Genomic DNA, 19,450 nt, shown 5'->3' on the forward strand with positions numbered 1-19,450 from the left:
GTCCGAGAACTTACAAAGCCACAATCCATCCCAATATATCTATCTATAGAAATCACATAGTTAGCAATAACCTCATTACGCTTAATTAAACTATTATGCGAAAAAAAAAATGCATTCCAATAACTCAATCACGAAGCTGACAAGCAAACAGCATAGGTAACTACTTTAAATGCGAGGAAACTTCAAGTAAGTACCAAGATCGCAACCAGGGTTAAAAAGAATTTAAGAAGGAAAAAAAGAATAACCAAGACGATGAAGAGAAGGCAAAGAAGAAGAAGAAACGATAAAAAAAAAAAAGACAAATAACGATGGCCCAACCCCAAAAGAGCCAATGTTCTGTCTTATTCGAGACATAACAAAACAAGTTGGTTTCTCGTCGCCGTGCCAGGTTCAAAGCGTAGGTCCTACATATCAACCAACCGGATAATTGAAGACAAGATAAGTTTTTGCAGATATATATATTTTTGCCATATAGAAGACCTAGGTACCTAAGGTAGTCGGGGTTGATTTTCTCTGGGTACCTAATCATAAGTGACCAGTAAACGTCGGGAGTGGTTACTATCGATCTTTGCACTCAACTACAGGTTTCAATGTATTGTCAAGTCTGTAAACAAACACTACCGAAGCCAAATATTATACGACACGATGGTATTAACAGACACTAGATAGCTCACGAAAAGCTGAATTCGGCATTGATAAAAACGAGCGAAAATCGTAATGATTGTTAGCTAAAAGGTAAGGCTACACCCAAGTAATCTAAAAGAGTGACAAATACTACAATTAATTTATCAGCCTCGCAGGGCTAGTCAATAACCCTATGAATTACCCTCAACATGTCTAGTATAACAACGATCGTTAGTAAAGGGGCTCTGATAAACCTGTCTTGCCTATCCCACCACCCCTTTATCTTCTACCTGCGTATGATTCGTATATACCACCACTTCAGATATCTATCATCAATCCACTACAGCAAAACCGAAAAGAATGCAACAAGGAAAGAGAAGAGCTCAGAGACGAACCCAATGGTCAATCTTCCAGGTTAGTCACCGACGGCTGATATATCCATCCATACTCTACCGATAATAGGCAAGGTTTATTCATGCTTTATTATCAAGCAAAAACAACATCCTTCTCCTTCCTCCTCCTAATCCGGACCGTTGTCTTTTGCGGCCCTACTTGCGAATGCCCGATCCAGATGTTCTCCGGTCGCTTCTCTTCCGTCTCGAAGTCGTAGTGAGCGATGATGTACGCCATCATCAGCTTCACCCCGACGGCCGCGATATGTCGTCCTGGACATGCGTGGGGCCCATACCCGAATGCCGTATATTCGGGGGTTGCCTTAACCCAAGGTTGCGGGGGATTCGTCGGCGGCGGCAGCGATCCTTGAGCATTGCCATTTTGGCCTTCCAAGCCAGGCGCAGTGGGTTCCCCTGCAAACCGGAACGGCTTGAAAGTACATGGATCCGGATATATGGCGGCATCACGCATAATCGAGTACGTTGGGACGACCATGACTGCGCCTTGTGGAACATGAATGCCTGATGGCGTCTTGATCCCCCCTTTCTTGACCACAGAGCGGGGAATAGAAACCGTTACAGGCGTGTTAATGCGCTGTGACTCGCGCATTAAGCTATCGAGCTTCACCATAGATGCCAGTGCCCGCTTATCGAATTTGCCGCCGTGTTTCGCTATCACGGATGAAATCTCGACGCGTAGCTCACCAAGATACTCCTTCTTGGAGCACGCAAGGTCTACGATCGCATGCGTCATGGAGCTTGATACCGTAGTCATCGCGGCGAAATTGAAGGTCAAAATACTACCGAACAGCATGTTGAATTTAAAGCGGCGCGGGTCGTTAGACAGCTTTATACCATCAACCATCCACTGCAAGAGATCGTTCTCCGTAGCCTTGAGCTCCGGTTCGATACCGTTTGCCTCGGCTACCTTTAACCGCCGTTCTATTTCTAGGCCTAGGATATCATAAATCTTCCAGGTACGGATACGGGCCGGTAAGGTGAGGAACAAGGCGGCAAGTGGCCGGAGCGGCTTCCATATGAAGCGTAGTAGCCTCGAGACCGTCGGTGTATTTCTTATATACGCAGTAACCGCATTGCTAAACTTGGCGTTGCGGCTTATGGATCGACCAACAAAGACACGATTCATTACCCGACACGAGACGTTTTGTATCGTGCTGCGCGCACAAATCTCGTGGAAGTTCTCGGTGTCTGTTCCTAAGAGGTTATCGACAGTGTAACGTATCTCGCCAAGCAGAGCTGGGACTAGGTTGTAAGTTTCCCTAGTTAGGACCGTAGAAATGAGCCGATTACGAAGGATGGTACGGAGGAGGTGTTGGTTTAGAAACAAAATATGTTCAAGCTAGATATATACTCAGCGCCGGTATGTTTTAGCTACGATCATATACAAAGCGTTTGTACCTGGTCTTCGTCATCTACATGGTAACCGACATCAGATTCAGGCTGGTTGACAAGCCATTTGAACTCGCTAGCAGGCAAAAGGACATCTATAGGGGTGACGATTAGTACTGCCTTCTTCATCTTAATAGTAGTAGCCCCTATTCAGTTCAACTAGAATTTTTTTCATTTTCGAGGCGGACTAGCTACAAGGCGAAATGGGAAAGGGGTTATTCTTGATTCAACTTACAATCATGCGCACCAGCGATAGGCAGTATACAGGCTTGGTGGCGGTAGTTGCTGTACGCAAACTCAATAGCCGTCTTCGTATCATTTCTGTTCCGCCACTTGGCCCTCGTGAGCGGGAACCATTCACCGGGTTTTGCACCAACGATGGGAAGGTCAGGAAGTCGTGACGACCCAAATATTCCATATATAAAAATAGCGGCAAGAAGCACCGGTACAGTTATTCCTAGGCTACTTGGTATTTCTTCTAGAGCCATCGTTAGATTATATAAATATAAGAAAAGTATAAGACAGAAGTGGCGAGGGAAAGATGGAAAACTCTACCTGGATTTTACGTAGATATACATACTAGCCATCTCTTAGTATCCTATTAAACCATCAGAGAATGGGTGTATACTTACGGAACCAGGACATACAAGTAGATCAAGATTGGATGCTAAAATTGCAAACTCATAGGAATTTCCCGGCGTGGCGTCGTAGGTAACGAATAGAAGATACAGCGGGCCATGTCTACTCTTCTCTTCAACCCAATAACATAAAGCTACTGCATGAGCGGCCCAGGTTCTTACTTGAATATGGAATTTCCCGTGTAGGATTCAAGACATTTAATTAAATAACAGCGATTCGTATTAGTACCATGTAACCCTACATGAAAGAGTGTACGATCGATAGTTGTAATAATTTAGGTCAAATACAGGTAGGTAGGTATGGGGGATTTTTAACGACTAGGTGAGTTTCATGGCTGGTGGTTTTTGGAAGGTGTAGTTACTATTAAAAGAAATAGATATGTAAATACCTTCATTCTGGATGTAAAGGGAGGAAGTAAGGAAAGAAGACTAAATTCAAGTACCAGGTGAAGTTTGGAAAGTAGAACTCAGATTATCATAACGGCTTATACTCGCATTAGGGGGGAAGACCAAGTGACTGCGCCATCACTCCACGTATTTTAAACACATGACGCTTATAATTCATATCTCTCCAATTTACATGCAATGCATGTTACTTTAGTGGCATTAGAATAACGAAGGTATTGTCGTACTTTGAGGTCATACGTAAGAGAAGCTACCTCCTATAGTAACAAGTTATTAATTTACTAACTTTTTAAGGGGTTCAGACATATAGGATAAAGATTGTAATCGTACTTACTGGAGCAAATTCTCGTTCCTATTTATCACGATAACTAGGCACATAAACCGCACCAGCAGCCATCAGAGACAAAATTATATAGCGACGTAGAAGCAAAACTCGTCAAGATATCCAAGTATCGATCGCGAAACAATTATCAGTTTGGCCCCCTACCTGACTTCAGCCTATCCACAGAAACCGAGCTAGAAGCACTACGCATATACGGAGACAACCGCAAATATGGCTTCGACACGCTTCTTCGAGAAATGAGAAATCGAATATCTACTAGAACTTAATGGTTTATGCTGGCTCGTTATGAGCAAACTAAGAAAATTGCCTGAGTGCTGGCTAAAATATTTCAAGGCAATCAGCAAGATATCTCAAAAACACAATTTCGTTTCGGATCACGACATGGCCTTACAACTTATGCTTCCACATTAAGCGAGAAACAAATGAAACAAGGGCTTCAGGTATATATATATATATACCCGCCTCATTACTCAAAACCGTATAACCTAAATACCTAGTAGTCTCAAACCATTCATTGCCTTTCCCTTTTTGTACCTCCCGAAGTCCCAGATGCAAAATGCAATAGACCAATCCTTTTGTTGTTGTTGTTGTTGTTGTTGTACATCCTATGATCCCCTGAACAACGGTACAAAAAAAAAAAAAAAAAAGCCACCACCCAGATACAAATCAAATGATGACGAGGCCTTACCCTACGGAAATAGGAGACGGACCATGGCTTATGTACCCATTCGTATCCCCCATCCGTACGCCTAGCTGTACCCTCATGTGACCAGTTAGGAAATTCGTACCCCGTGACCTGTGACCGATTTACCATATCCCTTCCGCCAGCAGACCATTGACATGACTCGACAAGCGCCCGGACGAGTGCGGGTACTTCGGCCGGACCGATCCACTCTTATCCACTCTAGACGCCTTTCTCTCTTCCGTCCTAGACTCTTCCGTCCTAGATAGGTACCTACCTAGGTAGGCAGCTAGCTCCCGCCCTACCGCTCCTCCAACAACGCCCTGACCCTATCCAGCCTCCCCATCGCACCCTCCAACCGATCCAACCGATCCCTCTTCTCCACATCCCTGCGCTCCAGCACCGAGACCCGCTCCTCGAGCTTCGCCCGCGCCCGCCGCTCGCTCGCCACCATCTCATTCGCCTGCTCGAACAGCGTCGCGCTCAGCTCCTCCACCTCCCTGCTCGTATCGCGCAGCTTGCCCTCCGCCTTGGCCCGCAGCTCCCGCTCCCGCGACAGCGCCTCCAGCAAGTCGTCTCCGTTAGGCATCACCGGCGCCGGCGCCGATATCGACCCCCGCTGCGTCGCTAGGTTCGGCACCGACTTGCGCGGCGCTAGCAGCTGGCTTATCCGCGCCGCGGCCCCGGATGCCGCCGTCGGCAGGAACGACGATCGCGGGCTGCTGTTGTTGTTGTTGTTGTTGCTGGTCGTGGTAGTAGTATTCGTCGCGACGGACGTCGTCGACGCGGCGCGCAGCCGCGATAGCTCGTCTTCGTAGTCGGCCCACCGGTCCACTGCGGCGGTGGCTTTCTGGTTGAGCAGGCGCACCTGGGCCTCCAGGTCTTCGATCTGTTTTTGCGCCTGGAGTAGGGCTATTTGCGCTTCGGAGGCGGGGGGTAGGGAAAGCCCGCAGTTCGGGCAGCAGGACGTTGTTGTTGTGGTGGTGCTGGTGCTGGCGGCTGTCATGGTGTTGGATATGGGTATCGGTGGGAAAGTCACTGTCATTGTGGCCATGTCGGCCGGCGGTTTTATGTGGGATTTAGCCGGGTAAAAGGGTTCGCTTCGTTGGAGATGTTGCTGCTAGTGTTTGCTCCGGAGTGCGGCAGATATGGCGAAGTGCGTTTGTTCGGGCTTGAAGTCTAGTGATATAGGTATCGATAATGTACGAGGGGTAAAAGGTGTGAGTTACTAGGTTAATGAATGAAAGGGTTTAGATTTAAGTCGACATTCAATTGATGGTGCGGTTAGACTTCTCGGTGCCCTTTTTCCTAGGTATTTTTTTTATTAAATGTCTAAGTTCAATTGCCCTCGTCGTCGGGTCGTAGTAAACAAAATGCAAGATTAAGTTATGCGAGATACGGAATACGGAATACTGCGGGCAGGAACAAGACTGGGCTGGTAACTGGTAACAACCTAACTTAACCTATAAGATGCCAAGTTATTTGTGGTGGCGGGACTAGGTTTGTACGACTGGACCCTGCAGCAGTAATGCTGCGCCTCTCTATATTCGTCTTGCACGTACATGCGCGTGTATTTTTGGTAAGTGGGTACTTTATACGCGTAAATTGTCTTCAAACCTCTTGCTATGTCATTAATTAATCTACGTTTTCTGAAAGATTTTTTATAATATTCATATTTCTCGACTTAATTTCAATATTTTCATTCTCTAATAAAATCGCAAAAACCCAATTAGCATTTACACTGCATATAAGTGGCGCAGCTAATTACGCAAAGGCACATTGGACCGTGACGTTGTGGAGGATCAACAAGCCCTATGAAACATCTTCAAACGGCAACCCATCATTCAGATCCAAAGTAAGGGTTCATACGCACGTCCGTTAAGCGTTGCAACATTTAGTAAGGACAAAACATTTCTATTCGACATAAAGGATCGATTTTCGTATGATTGTCTCCTATTTCCAGGTCTCCGAGTTTTTATCTTATAAGCTGTTAGACCCATTGGTAAGGTGCTTCATACTGCTTATATCGTGGCTGGTGCTAGTGTGATACTCACGATAGACGATCGAGACGGTATGCCACTGCATATATATACCTAGCTGAGGAGTAGGTTAATATACCAAGACCCATACTCGGTCTAGCTCGATATGCTCCAACAGAAGTCAAATTTCTCTTGAGTCGAAGAACTAGAGATATACCATTTTATAATCCCCCATATAGGTATCCATCAATGTCGTCTCGGCAACATCTTCCAGCCACAGATTGTAACTTTTATCCGCCGATTGAAACAATCCGAGTACGCCAATTTGAGATTTGAATTGGAGCAAAATTCACAAAAAGACATTTCGATAGTTTCTAGGTCGTAAGCCAGTTCGAAATACCTGGTAGTAAAAGGTCGTTTCTTAACCTTAGGACCATAATAAAGTAGTCACGAAGCTCAAAACGGCTTTGCGACCTTCCGGGGCTCGCTAATGCCAGTCTCCGGGTCTTTATACTCCTTCCAGCTGACGGGAAACATGGGGTTCCCAGCTTCGCTCGTAGCCATTATGACGCCGAGTTCGTTGCTCGCGGTCGAGAGGTAATAATTAGCCTGGTCGCCGAGTGAAATCTAGTGTTTGCCATAGCGTATTAGCCGACATGAATCCTCTTCATCCAAGAGCCCGTTGACAAATATATGTAAAAGGTGTGCATGTAATGTATATACTCACCACCTGCGCCCGCACAATATCACCCGGCCGGAAGCTCTCGTATATCTTGACTCTGTCCTTCTCCGTGGCTCGGACATCCTGCACCCGGACCAAGCCCTGCCACTCGGCCTCGAGCACCGTGTCGCCGACGACGAGGATCGCAACCGATGCATGCTTCGGTGTGATGCGCGTTACGCGGCATAGTACCACGTTACCGACTTCAGGTAGGACTTCGCGCTTCTCCGAGACACCTGAGCGCGAGACCGAGATCGTGGGTAGGGTATTGCTGCTGCCGCCGCTGTTATTGCCACTGCCATTATTGCCCGCCGCTAGCGCCGCAATCCTCGTCAATCTCTTCGCAGGCCCAGACGCCTTCTCAGGGTGCGCAACAGCAACCGTGCCCAGCAGCGACGAGTACAAGTTCGCGTCGTGGATATGCGTCCCGGCGCCCGCGGAGTACTTATCCGCAGGGCCAAGAAGCTGGCCAGGAACGGCAACGGCAACGGCCTGCGTCATCTTTTGCGGCACAGCAGAAGGGTAGTTAATGATATATTGGATCGGAAATTCGAATAGGAGCGCGGGTTAATAAATGTCGTCGGTGTGATTGGCGATGTAAGCGGGTTGCAGACGGACTGGATCTGCTCCGAGATGCATTTGTGAGCCGATAATAACTTTAGATAAGAGATAAAAAGTACGAATACGATAACTACCGGGTACGCTCCGTTTGTGTTCCTGAGATGGTGCGATCCGGTAGTCTGGTTTACCGGGATCCACATTTGAGCTGAGCTTAGACCCCTATTCCATCTGACAGGTACGTACCTATTAAAAAAAATATTTATTAATATAAATTATGTACATTTTAATTTTTTTTAGCTTCGTTAAATTTCCGAGATAAATCGTAGGAGCTTGACGCCTGTCTTTAAATTAAAGTCGGCGTGCTGTCGTTTTTGTTTTTGTGTTTGTTTGTCGTTCTCGGTGTCTTCTAGTTCTTAAATTTCATAGCAATGGCGCCTAATACCTCAACTCCCAGCGGTTTCGCCAGGCTGCTCACTATCATCGGTGTGTTAATCGGCATATTCACCCCAATAGTCTACCTCCTCGAACGTAACCTCGAGAACTTCTACATCTTCAACCTTGAAGAGCTGCAAGATGTAGCCTCGCGCGGCATTCAGGCTCACGGCAACGACACCGCCAAGATCGTAGACTACATCGTCACCGAGCTATACCAGAACCACCCGGAGCACGTCAACCCTAAGTGGAACGTCACTGAGGAATGGATGTTTAACAATGCCGGCGGTGCCATGGGTGCTATGTACCTTATCCACTCCAGTAAGTAATTTTCCAACTATTTGTTTCTAGTTCTCGTTGCTCTTCAGCAATATTAATTCATCTCTTCAGGTATCACCGAGTATTTGATTATCTTCGGTACCGCGGCTGGCACGGAGGGCCACTCGGGACGACACACAGCAGACGACTACTTCCACATTCTAACGGGCGAGCAGTGGGCATTCGTGCCCGGCAAGTTCGAGCGCGAAGTCTATCCAGCTGGCAGCGTGCATCACATGCGCCGTGGCGACGTCAAGCAATACAAGATGCCCGAGAGCTGCTTCGCTCTCGAGTACGCCCGTGGTTGGATCCCGCCTATGCTGTTCTTCGGCTTCGCCGACGGTGTGTTTAGCACACTGGACATACAGACTATGTACCGCACCGTAGCTATTACCGGCCGGGAAACGATCAAGAACCTCTTGATTGGGAAGATCTAGATGGGGACATTTCCGGCCAATCCGGATTTTGTTACGAGTTATTCTAGAGTTGTGCGGAGAGCTTTCTTTCCGCGAGCCTGCTATTTAGAGAACTATAGAAAGCTAGAAAGCGATATATTCTAAGAATGTATCGCACCCCATAATGATAATATAACTCTACCCCCCTGACCGCCGATTTAACACAAATATATGTCCTAATGAATGCCATATTAAAATTCTTATAGCATTTCTAAATACTTCAAATTTCGAATATTTAATAATGCTAACCAATCATATGAAGACAAATAAAGCCCCCATGTTTGTTTAGTTGGCATGGTTAACCGAGTTTGTGTTGGAAATTGTATTTGATTAATAATTGTTTTGATACTGGGTCGTGTGTTCTAAGAACCCGAGAAGACGTCTATTCTGGATGATATTTCATTATACATCTCGTAGAGCCTACCTATCAAAGACAATTCTTCCCTAAACGCAGTACTCTTTTCCAGTGTAATACTTAATGACTAAAGCGCAACGCATAGTTTTATGATAAAACGCCTTCACAATGCAATGCACCTATAATACCAGTTCTATCGCCCTATGCAATCGCCACGTAGTGTTTCCTCCACAGATCTATCCCTTCTAGTTTGGTCTTCCCGGACTCTAAATCCGAGATATCCTCTAGTATCCGCCAGTCATAAACACCCACCCACTCGCGCTCTCCGTTCTTTTTCTTCAAGCCAGCTTCTCCTATGTTTTTAACAAAGGATGATGTGGCATCTACCCGTCTTGATTCGACAAGACAGATCTTGCGGACTCGAGACTTCCGTGTCTTTCCTAGCGAGACATCCCATTTATATGCAAAGCTAGGTGTAGGCTCCTGGGACCACATCTTAGGATCCGTTAGAAAGGTATCCACCCCATGGTCCCGTAATAGGTTATCGGCGACCCATGCATACTGAGCGATACACGGCGACAGTAGAATAGAGCGGTTGGCAAGTACACATTTCTCCTTAACAAGGGAGCAATATCTATGTGCCAAGCACTTCCCTGATAGATGTTTGTCTTGCATAGGACTGGAAGTTACTTTGGGGGTGGAGATGGTGAGCGGTCCATCAGGAGAACATACAGCTGAGCTGCTGTTATTATCATTAGTCGGCGGCGCTACTAGTTGAGCCGCTGGGGAGTTAGATAAAGACTTTTCTGACAGTTTAGTTTGCGAACTTGTCATGCGATTTCCGAAAGATGGGTTGGTATCGACCTGGCTGAGTGGCTGCCTGTTCCTTGGAGTATTTGATGGTAATTCATTGGGACTATCTATTGACTGTGACCGCCGAGAAGATGCATCTGAAGATAGTCGTTGCCTTTTTGGAGTCATTGCTACATCTGAAGTAGGCCGTCTTTTACGGCCTGTATGCATTGGAGATTTGTGAGAAGCATCAGTGGTGGTACAATACTCTTCACCTTCGGTAGCTGATGGTTTTGGAGATGTTATTAGGTGTCTGCCTGTCTCTTTCGTATCGCAACAAGACAACAGGGGTTGTTCGCAGGAGCGTACTCGTTTACAAGATTTCGGCATCAATACGCTTCGGGGTTCCTTTTCGTGATTGGTCTCATTGGGGGATGGCCTTGGAGGTGCTCTTGGTTCAGTTCTATTGCTTTGTTGGCTGATGACGTCCACAGCAATTCCTCCTGGGTCTGCCTTTTCTAACGCTGATATCCACTTGCGCATCTCCTGACTATCTTCGAGCTCTGGTATTTCTGTTGCATTTGAGGCCAACTCTTGGAGTTCCGTAAAGCTGATAGTATCCAAGTATGATCTATCATGGTGAATCTTGGAGACCGATGGAAACCTCATGCTCCAGAAAGTCGTATTTGGTGATTTGTCGAAGGAGAAACAACGCATGTCGAACACTAACGGTTCTAAGAATATATCGTCCGGTCGCTTGTCTACCCTCCCTAGCTTAAAGTCCAAGATTATAGACTCATTTGAATCGAACGGGACTGGGGATGGAAAACATTGAGTCATAACCGTCCATAGAAGGGCCTCGGAAAGCTCGACGACATTAGTAACTATAAATCGAGGTTTTTCAGTTCTTGCTCGTGCTTTCTCCTTGTTGTCTAGACACCCAATGAAGAAATGAGTCCATTTAATATTGGGTTTCTTATATTCTTTTACTTTTGCTGCATCATAAGAGGCACCAATTACGGATAAATCTCCGACATCTCCCCAACCTTGGACGTATTCCTTCTTCAATTTGATATTGCAGCAGCTGAACGACTTTTGCGCTGTGCTAAAGTTGAAGTATGGTTCATCGGGCTTCAGGACAAGGCCTTCACCTCGAGCGACAATGCATTTCGCAAAAGCTTCACGTAACCTCAACGCAGCAGATGGCCGACCAAAAGATATCGTCTCACGGGGTACTAGCTCAGCACAACCCTTCCGACAAGTAACAAGATCGCTCAAGCGCCTAAAGCGCTCAAACTGTCGGACTCCAAGTAACGATTCATCATCAATAAGCAGTACGTCGAAATATACTATCATCAAATGCTCGTAGTCGTGAGGCCTGTTTCATGTTTAGCTAAGCGTATCGAACTATTGAAGCATCATGCCATACTGAGAATCATAGCTAGTCCCTATAAAGGAACCAGAGCGTGAAACGTGCTTGCGAATTTTATGGAATGGCAATATCTTATTGTCCTATTGTTCCGGTCAGCGTCCACTTCTCAAAGCCGAAAGACATCTTAATAATACTTGAGTACTGTATACAACCATTTCCCCCTCGAGAATACAGCCAACTTTAAAGGGGCAATCTGATGTTCCCAGCTTCAACGAATCTCGTATGACCCTGTGCTTGGTTAATAGAGAGGCAAGAAAGGGGGTTGGACAATGGCTTACTGTTGAAGGCCGATCCGATCCTGGGTGCTATCTTTTCCACTCTTGGAAAATATCTGGATAGGAGAACAACGTTTGCGGAGATCGATGTGTATTTGGCAGTACTCCCCGTCAATCTTCTGCTCGCAACTCATATCCCGGGATTTACCCATATCTAGACAATGCTTGATACTTCTCCCTTTGAGCCATGTTTGCCGACCAACTTTTGTCCCGATAACTGGCTTCAGCATACTGGCAATGTCGGGTTGATCGCGGGACGGCTGGCTGACCTGCCGTAAGAAGGTAGTGGCTGTGGTAAAATCATCTCTTACCTTCATCAGCTGAGGTAGGAGATCGTTATAGCAACGGAATACGAGACGTTCATCTATGACCACCGGCTGGTAGTTCTTTAATATTAGCCTTGTAAACCATTTTGCATCACGCGGACTGAGTTTCCTGTAAATGGTGACTAGAGATTGATCCTGGTCTCTAGAGTCTTGAGTCCTACGCGAAGCTCTAACTGAAGGCGAACTGAATCGACAGGCCGCTGCAATGCGGTTTAGAGTGTCATCGATCTCCTCTACTGTGAGTCCATTGCAATCTTGCGTATCATTAGGCTTTGTGATGTTAGCGACTTGAATATTAGTTCGGGTTGCTATCATTAACTGAGAAGAGTACCTACCGTACGTTTTAAGATGCCTTCAACACAATCGGCAAGATCTACGCCTAGACCAGGAGTCCTGTATCTTCGGAGTTCTTGCAATCGTGAGGCTCCTAGAAGTAAGGCTTTACCAAATATACTTTCAAGTCTTGCAGCTTGGATAAGGTAGATTTTGTCTGTCCTTCTTCTTGGTAGCAAAGTGGATAATATGGCGCTTGGATCATTCTCGGAAGCATCGAGACTCGAACGATGCTCACGAAACCACGTTTCGATTATGCTCCTTGCAGAAGTCTGTTTATGCCCGTCTTTGCGAGACTCATTGTCAAGTTGTTGGAGTAGATCGCATATATATTTGTATGGAAAGGGCATTGTAACCGCAGTAATTTGTATATAAAGAGACGAAGTGCAAATGTGCAAGAAAGAATACGGCTTCTCGCATAATAAAATATACTACGGAAAGAAATAATCGACCTTCATAATCATAAACTCTAGATTATACGCTCATATTCATAGGCAACAGAGAGTGCATTGTTTCTGACGTGTAAGAAGGAACGTCCTTGTGATGCCTGACGTCCTTAGTTTTGTTGATTGTAGATTGCAGATTGTTCAAAGTTCAAAGTATCACAAAGACCAACATTGAATTGTGCAGGCACCTACCTACAAGCACAAACCTTATCGCGCTTAATTCGGAATGAAGGATACATGGTGTGTGCGACGCGACATAGGTAACCTACGGGTGTTCACGTGAGACATTTTAGGTTATATTAGAAGATAGGTACCTAGATACCTTATGAAACTGGTCATTTGGTGTTACACGTACGGTATTTGAAGCATAGTAGCACTTAAATCTCCACTCGCTAAATGGACGTCATTTATTTAGTCTATGCAGGATCGGGACTTGCGGGCCAAAAACATCGTCCCAATCAAAACTCTTGCAATTTTCCGCAGTTGACGGGACATCGAAGCCATCTAAACCCTCGTTAACGGATACCCACGTCTTGCCCCTGAATGCACACAACAGCCCATGCAGCCATGAGATGAGCGGACGATTGATTTTGTGGGGTCTCTCCGTCTTGTTGACCAGGGATTGAGAGAAACAATCAGCCCAAAATAAAGGCAACGAAATGAAATTAAAGCAAACCTCAGACCCGATTCCGTTTGCCATCAAATTACCTACTATTATCCTCCTCATCGTCCTACATATTTACCTCCAAATAATAAAATAAAAACAAAACATATCTTATTTTTTCATCTTTTGACCTACTGACCTGCTTTTTTAACTGTCCGATCCTTCGAACACTCCAACATTCTTTTATAGCATAACCTAGTGTATAATCATATTCTAACCCTATTCCATAAACTTCTAATCCTATCCCTCTTTTGGAAGATATGGGCTCCCTTGGCCCTGGTAAACCCCAGCACATTCACTTATCATTCGTCGCCTAACAAGGTCCAGCTACAAACCCCCCCGGACGACGCATACAGATTACTTCCATTGGCTCTCCTATTACAGCAAAGTCCGTGTGGTGCTGCGTACCCCCCCTTCCCCCCAATTTCCCAGCTTCTCAAACGAGCTCCAGTCTTCCGCCCTGAATTTTGATACCCATCTGCCTCTGGGGTGGATTATGTATTCTTATGTCTATGAAACCCGCTCAACTTCTACAAATTTGCTTAATAACTACTCGTTCCAACCCTCTCTTCAATGACAAGAGGCTTAACAATATAGTTTCTATTTTATATTCTAGACGCTCTTTTATCGGGAGGACTAGGCACCGTCGTGCCATTTCGTCCCCAGCCACTCCTTTACTAAGGCGGCGGTCAACAGAAAACTTCACCGCACAACTTTCATACTCTCCTTCATCGCACAAAGTTATCAAACCTTTTTCCGGGTCAAACATGACTCGCGGTCTACGGGAATCCGCTCTTTCGTTAGACGCGGTTCTAACCTCAACCCCTAATATGGCTACCAGTGTAAACTCTAGTGGCCCGGCTCCAACATCGCCACGTGCTACAGGTGGCTATCCAGAGAGTACTGGAGAAAGCGGAGGGGCGGACGGGGACACATACTCGAATTCGATGCCTTCTCCACCGTCTCTAAGTGAGACATCTCGAACGAGGTCCACTCGTTCTACCTCGACAACATCACGAAATTCAAATCGATTATCATTGACTTTGCCGATCGCGCCGCCTGATAGTATCCCCTCGAGGCCCACACCCACTTCTTCCGTACCGCCAACTCCAATACAGACCTCGGCATCAAGCCAGCCCAGCGATGCTAATGATTTCATCATCGCTATTGCCGCCCAAGAGCGTCGCGTGCTAGAACTTCGCGAAGAGCTAGGACGAGCAGAGCATGACCTCAGAAGACTGAAGAAGCAGTGGACAGCGTCAGATGGTTATAAGAAGCGCGCCTCTGCTAGAAATATTGAACCTCTTCGGACCGCAAGCCTGCTAGATGGGCAATGGGGCCATGATGATGCAACAGCTATTAGATATACCAGTGAACTAGAGCGTAGGAAAGCCATCCTTCTTGCACAGAGTAAGGCGGCACCTCGAGACACCAAGAGGACAATTATCCGTGGGGGACATACTCGTGCTTTGTCCTTACTTTCGCCTACGATGTCCCCGAACGGAGATGACACACCCCGATCAGCTGAACTATACTCGAGAATGTCGCCTGTCTCTACCCCTCTTATCAACAAGCGCGCAACTTGGGCTCCCCGTCAAAGTCAACAAGCCAACGGTATGAAGCAAATCGCAAACGATTTCAAGCAAGGCCTGTGGACATTTGTCGAAGACTTAAGACAAGCAACTGTGGGGGATGAAGCGATTTCCGGGACAACAAACAGGACAAGTGATATGGTTTCAAGGTTGGATAGAACAGAAAGCGAGCATGATACCATTCGAGCATCTACATCGAGCCGCGGCAAGATGCCATTCCAAGACGAGTCTGATTCGGCAACGGAGACATCAAGCAGACAATCCACCGGTAGTTTCAGCGACCGTTTACAGCACAGACGTACGACATCGAAGGTAGAACCTAAAGCGCGAAAACATTACTCCTGGACACCACTCTCATTTGATAGCTTCGATGACGAGGATTGGTCGAACTGGGATACGCCAAATGTTAAGACAGCCCGCTGGAGCGGTAGCACTGTAAATGGGGATATCACCGCGATTCCTGAGAAAATTGGCGAAAATGAGGGGACACTGTAAGACAACCATTAATAAAACAACCAACACACTGTGCAAGGCACACCATTGACCCATTTCAGCCCACCCAATACCCGGGACGCAAAGCGTATCTAACCGCAGCAACAGGAGACGCAAGCAATCCCGCAGCGAGTTACGATCGCCATCCCCAGAGACTCCAAGTAGGCTAGAAGAATTACCACAGGCCATCCTCAACCGACTGACTCCCAGTAACATTAAGAACACGACGTCGAACTTCATCAAGGAATGGGAGAAGAGCTTGTCCCCGCCTGCGGAATCTACTTCTTTCTGAGTTAAACCCCCGAGACCACGGCGGAACCCGAGTTACGAACACACCAGTTTCAATTCTTGATATATGCGCAGAAGAAGCATTGCGTAGACGCACGAAGACGCGGATTTCGGAGGCTTGCCTACGGTTTAGGATAAACGAGATATCCCCGACGGAAACTTCGACGCCACTTTACATTCTTATAGATACCTACCATTACGTTCAGAGCGTTGTGAAGACCGGGGCTCTCAAGCGCGAGATTATTTGTCGATCGAGTTCGGCGGTTGTTGGATTAAGATTTTGGGATTACGGATGGATGCATCGGTTTTTTGGCCACGATATTATCAAATTCTAGCGGCGCTCCGAGTTTTAAAGGGTAAGGAATAAGAGGCTCCCGCGCGCGCCCTCATTTGGGGTTTTTTTTAGGTAATATCTAATGATCATCACGACCGCTCACGAATGATAGACGACGACGATCATGTAGAACGAACGAAATAGACTCGTTTGTTATCGTTGTCAATTTGTCATACTTACCAGTTATATGAGCTCTTCTAGACCCAAGCTAGTTCTTGTAAGACGAGACTAAGGCCTTGCGTCTAGTTAAATATAAGCGCCACATTCTGAAGCATTCGTGTAAATTAGTGATTTGGTTCGTGTGATGGTGATATTTCTAGCAATTATACGATATAAAAATATCATGTTTGAGCCTCATTTTCGGACCATATTTATTTCTACTTTAGTCTAACTACATCGCTTCTGTATTTCGGGTAATTAATTAGTCTCTATAAGCGGGCCCGTTCAACTTAGATAGGTACTCTTAGTAGCCGTATACCTCCAAACATTATCTTAGATCCTCTACGTATAATTCAACATGAGGTCTATCAGGTGGTCATAGACAACACCTAGTCTCAAATCATTCATCATCCACTATCTTAGGTACTTTTTATACATGAGTTTATTAACATTCATCACATTGTCACGAGAGTCACTTTAGTTCACTCCTAGTTCGCCTACTCGCCAACATACATAATGAGTTAGGACTGTATCCATTTCATACTATCGAAACTGTTTCGCTGAGTCGATTTCTGTTATATCTCGAAAACCTAGCTACCTAGATATATACATTGCCTAGTTTTGAGTCGCTTGGTTATATGCAAGTCCCCCGACGCCTAGCTGATGCAACAAAAAAACAAATACGTCTCTCGTGAGTAACGCCACGCTATTTCTATACATGTCCCCATGTAAGAAACGATATACGTCAAAGCCACACCCAAGTTAAATCTCCAGATGACCAAATTGTACTTACGCCTTCACGGAAGCAGGTGTGTCGGGAAATCCGTTCCAGGATTCCTCATCGGCATCTTTGCTCTTGATATCCAATTTAGCGCTTCCTTGGGACGCGGGTAAGCTTATAGGCGGGGTAGCTTGTGCTAGGTCAGTTGAGCTATCACCCCCCTTTGCCTCTTCCGACTTTATGCCTTTTACTTCCTCGGATTTGGCATCTTGGGTTGGAGAAGAAGATTTTGGAGTTGGTAGTGTTGGTTTCTTACTTGATGATATGTCCTCTGAGATGTTCGTGTCGTTAGGCTCCTTGGACCTGACTGGAGACGCAGATCGATCTCGTTTCTCCTTATTGGCTACTGGTAAGACCTGCTTGGCTCTTAAAGCCGTCTCAGAGGACTTGCCGCGCGGTTTGTTGTTCCACTGAGATAACATATCCTTCACCTGAGGAGCCCATACGGGTTCCCCCTTTGCCAGATCCGAATATTCTAAGCAATTAGAGCTACTCAGCACAAAATCTCCTTGCCGACTTCTGCAAAGCTCTGCCATCATTGCCGCAGATCCAATCTTCACACCCAGGTCGTGACAAAAACTTCTGACATAAAAGCCTGAAGTTACAGTCATTCGAATTCTTGCTGCTGGCGGACCTTTGTCCTCCCAAGGTGGGGGTGTGTCAGTATCCGAAGTTTCGGGAATCAAATTTGATCCCTTTCCAGGTTTTGGGGTTGCTGGAGGAAGGTCACCGAGTGCTCCCGACATCAACGGTGCATGCTGCGAAGTCTTCCGACGTTTGTTTACCCTGTCATACACGAGCGCGTCGACGTTCTCGTCAGACTTCCGTTTGAAGCTCTCATGCTCATTTAAAGCCTTCGTCTCTTGTTCCTCTTCTTCGGGGCTAAGTTTCTTAGAAGTCATCTGCTGCTTTTCAATCTTCCAGACCTGCTCGGCGAAGTTTCGCTCGAATGTGGTAGCTTCCTCAGCAGGCCAGCGATGAGAATGTTGACCGGGTTCATACCATTCGACCAATTCGAGTTCAGTAACCTCCACTTCCCTAGTCGCAATTTCTCGCGGGATCGGTTTACCCTCTCTTGCGTATTCATAAAGAGGCTTCCCCTCCATTTTTAATGCTGAATAAAGAGGTGGCATCTGTTGGAATTTTCCGCGGAAGGAGTTGAGTGCCTCTTCAACCATAGGCCGAGTGATATGGTCGTATGCTGTCTTCTTGAGGATCTTACCGACCCTATCATAGGTATCTGTACTGGCACCAAAAAGCACCACAGTCTCATATGTTTTGGTACAATCCAAGAAAGACTGGAGAGACTTTGTACCCTTACCGACACCAAGAATGAGAACACCAGTGGCAAGCGGGTCAAGTGTACCACCATGGCCCATTTTGACTCGAATGTCATTCTTGCCAAACCCACGTCGCTTTCGTCTAGTATTAGACTCTTGCGACCTAGCTGCCCTCTCTTGATCTATCATTGGCTTGAAAAATGTAGAGGGGTTAAAGTGGTGTTGGCAGTCCCTAATAACCTGGGCAGAACTCATACCCATAGGCTTATTGATGCCTGTGCCATACGAGATAATAACATTAGTATAAACGTAGATAATATAAATTATAATTCAAGTAAGAGTAAATTGAAAATTCATACCAAAGACACCATCGAGGACAGTGCTAGGAGCTGCCATTCTGGCGAATCTAGCAACTTTCATTCGCGGGTGATGTGCGTTGAAAAAGAAAGAAAAAAGATAAGACTATCCGATAGTTACAGTCAATTCAATCTAAAGACTTATTAGTCTTTATGGGTTTGTGAACTGCCTTCAGGTGAGGCGCAAAATGAAGGTTATTGAATTTGATTGAAGGATAATGCAAGGGTCTGGAGAACGCGGATCTTGGGCCAGAAAAAAAAAAATCAAAGAGCCGTTAAGAGGATATAGTTAATCGACAAGGTTCAAACCAAAAAATAGTAGCTCTTATCGATTAGGTAGTTACTGCAACTAAAATCATCTTAGATAACCCCACCATTAGTACTTCTCCACGTCATTGGTCAAGTCTTACTCAACCCACCTGGATAGGGCCCACACTGGCCGGCAGCTGCACTAAATGTGTCACTACGTACCTTAGTATTTTCAATTAACGGCAAGTACGATACGCGTGCTACTGCCGTCGAAGCGCGTCCCGACTTCCTTAGTAAATCTTGGTAAATCTTAAAAATATTTACCAATTAACTACC

The 19,450-nt window shown here is 46.0% G+C and overlaps 7 protein-coding genes across 7 annotated transcripts; 2 read left to right on the forward strand and 5 right to left on the reverse strand.

Moving 5' to 3' along the window:
• Nucleotides 1-1,110: 1,110 nt before the first annotated feature.
• GL218_08120 (Ent-kaurene oxidase) lies at nt 1,111-2,555 on the reverse strand (the record flags this gene model as incomplete). Its single annotated transcript, XM_033584911.1, has 2 exons — nt 1,111-2,376; nt 2,436-2,555. 2 exons carry the CDS (start codon nt 2,553-2,555, stop codon nt 1,111-1,113), a joined length of 1,386 nt encoding a protein of 461 aa, XP_033441018.1.
• A 2,240-nt stretch (nt 2,556-4,795) lies between these two features.
• On the reverse strand, nt 4,796-5,500 carry GL218_08121 (putative ribosomal protein l32 protein; the record flags this gene model as incomplete). Its single annotated transcript, XM_033584912.1, has 1 exon — nt 4,796-5,500. The coding sequence occupies one exon, from the start codon at nt 5,498-5,500 to the stop codon at nt 4,796-4,798; it is 705 nt and encodes a 234-aa protein (XP_033441017.1).
• Nucleotides 5,501-6,929: 1,429 nt separating this feature from the next.
• Nucleotides 6,930-7,695, reverse strand: GL218_08122 (Exosome complex component CSL4; the record flags this gene model as incomplete). The annotated part of the gene is made up of 2 exons (XM_033584913.1): nt 6,930-7,100; nt 7,201-7,695. The coding sequence occupies 2 exons, from the start codon at nt 7,693-7,695 to the stop codon at nt 6,930-6,932; spliced, it is 666 nt and encodes a 221-aa protein (XP_033441016.1).
• Nucleotides 7,696-8,183: 488 nt separating this feature from the next.
• On the forward strand, nt 8,184-8,942 carry GL218_08123 (C-8 sterol isomerase; the record flags this gene model as incomplete). The annotated part of the gene is made up of 2 exons (XM_033584914.1): nt 8,184-8,508; nt 8,578-8,942. 2 exons carry the CDS (start codon nt 8,184-8,186, stop codon nt 8,940-8,942), a joined length of 690 nt encoding a protein of 229 aa, XP_033441015.1.
• A 574-nt stretch (nt 8,943-9,516) lies between these two features.
• On the reverse strand, nt 9,517-12,823 carry GL218_08124 (DNA ligase 4; the record flags this gene model as incomplete). The annotated part of the gene is made up of 6 exons (XM_033584915.1): nt 9,517-9,810; nt 10,477-11,485; nt 11,537-11,619; nt 11,674-11,767; nt 11,818-12,410; nt 12,476-12,823. 6 exons carry the CDS (start codon nt 12,821-12,823, stop codon nt 9,517-9,519), a joined length of 2,421 nt encoding a protein of 806 aa, XP_033440893.1.
• A 1,590-nt stretch (nt 12,824-14,413) lies between these two features.
• GL218_08125 (uncharacterized protein) lies at nt 14,414-15,959 on the forward strand (the record flags this gene model as incomplete). Its single annotated transcript, XM_033584916.1, has 2 exons — nt 14,414-15,666; nt 15,776-15,959. The coding sequence occupies 2 exons, from the start codon at nt 14,414-14,416 to the stop codon at nt 15,957-15,959; spliced, it is 1,437 nt and encodes a 478-aa protein (XP_033440892.1).
• Nucleotides 15,960-17,237: 1,278 nt separating this feature from the next.
• Nucleotides 17,238-18,905, reverse strand: GL218_08126 (putative tRNA pseudouridine synthase 4; the record flags this gene model as incomplete). Its single annotated transcript, XM_033584917.1, has 2 exons — nt 17,238-18,784; nt 18,869-18,905. The coding sequence occupies 2 exons, from the start codon at nt 18,903-18,905 to the stop codon at nt 17,238-17,240; spliced, it is 1,584 nt and encodes a 527-aa protein (XP_033441020.1).
• Nucleotides 18,906-19,450: the final 545 nt, after the last annotated feature.

This window comes from Daldinia childiae (assembly GCF_008694065.1).
Source record: "Daldinia childiae strain JS-1345 chromosome Unknown Scaffold11, whole genome shotgun sequence".
Taxonomy (NCBI): domain Eukaryota; kingdom Fungi; phylum Ascomycota; class Sordariomycetes; order Xylariales; family Hypoxylaceae; genus Daldinia; species Daldinia childiae.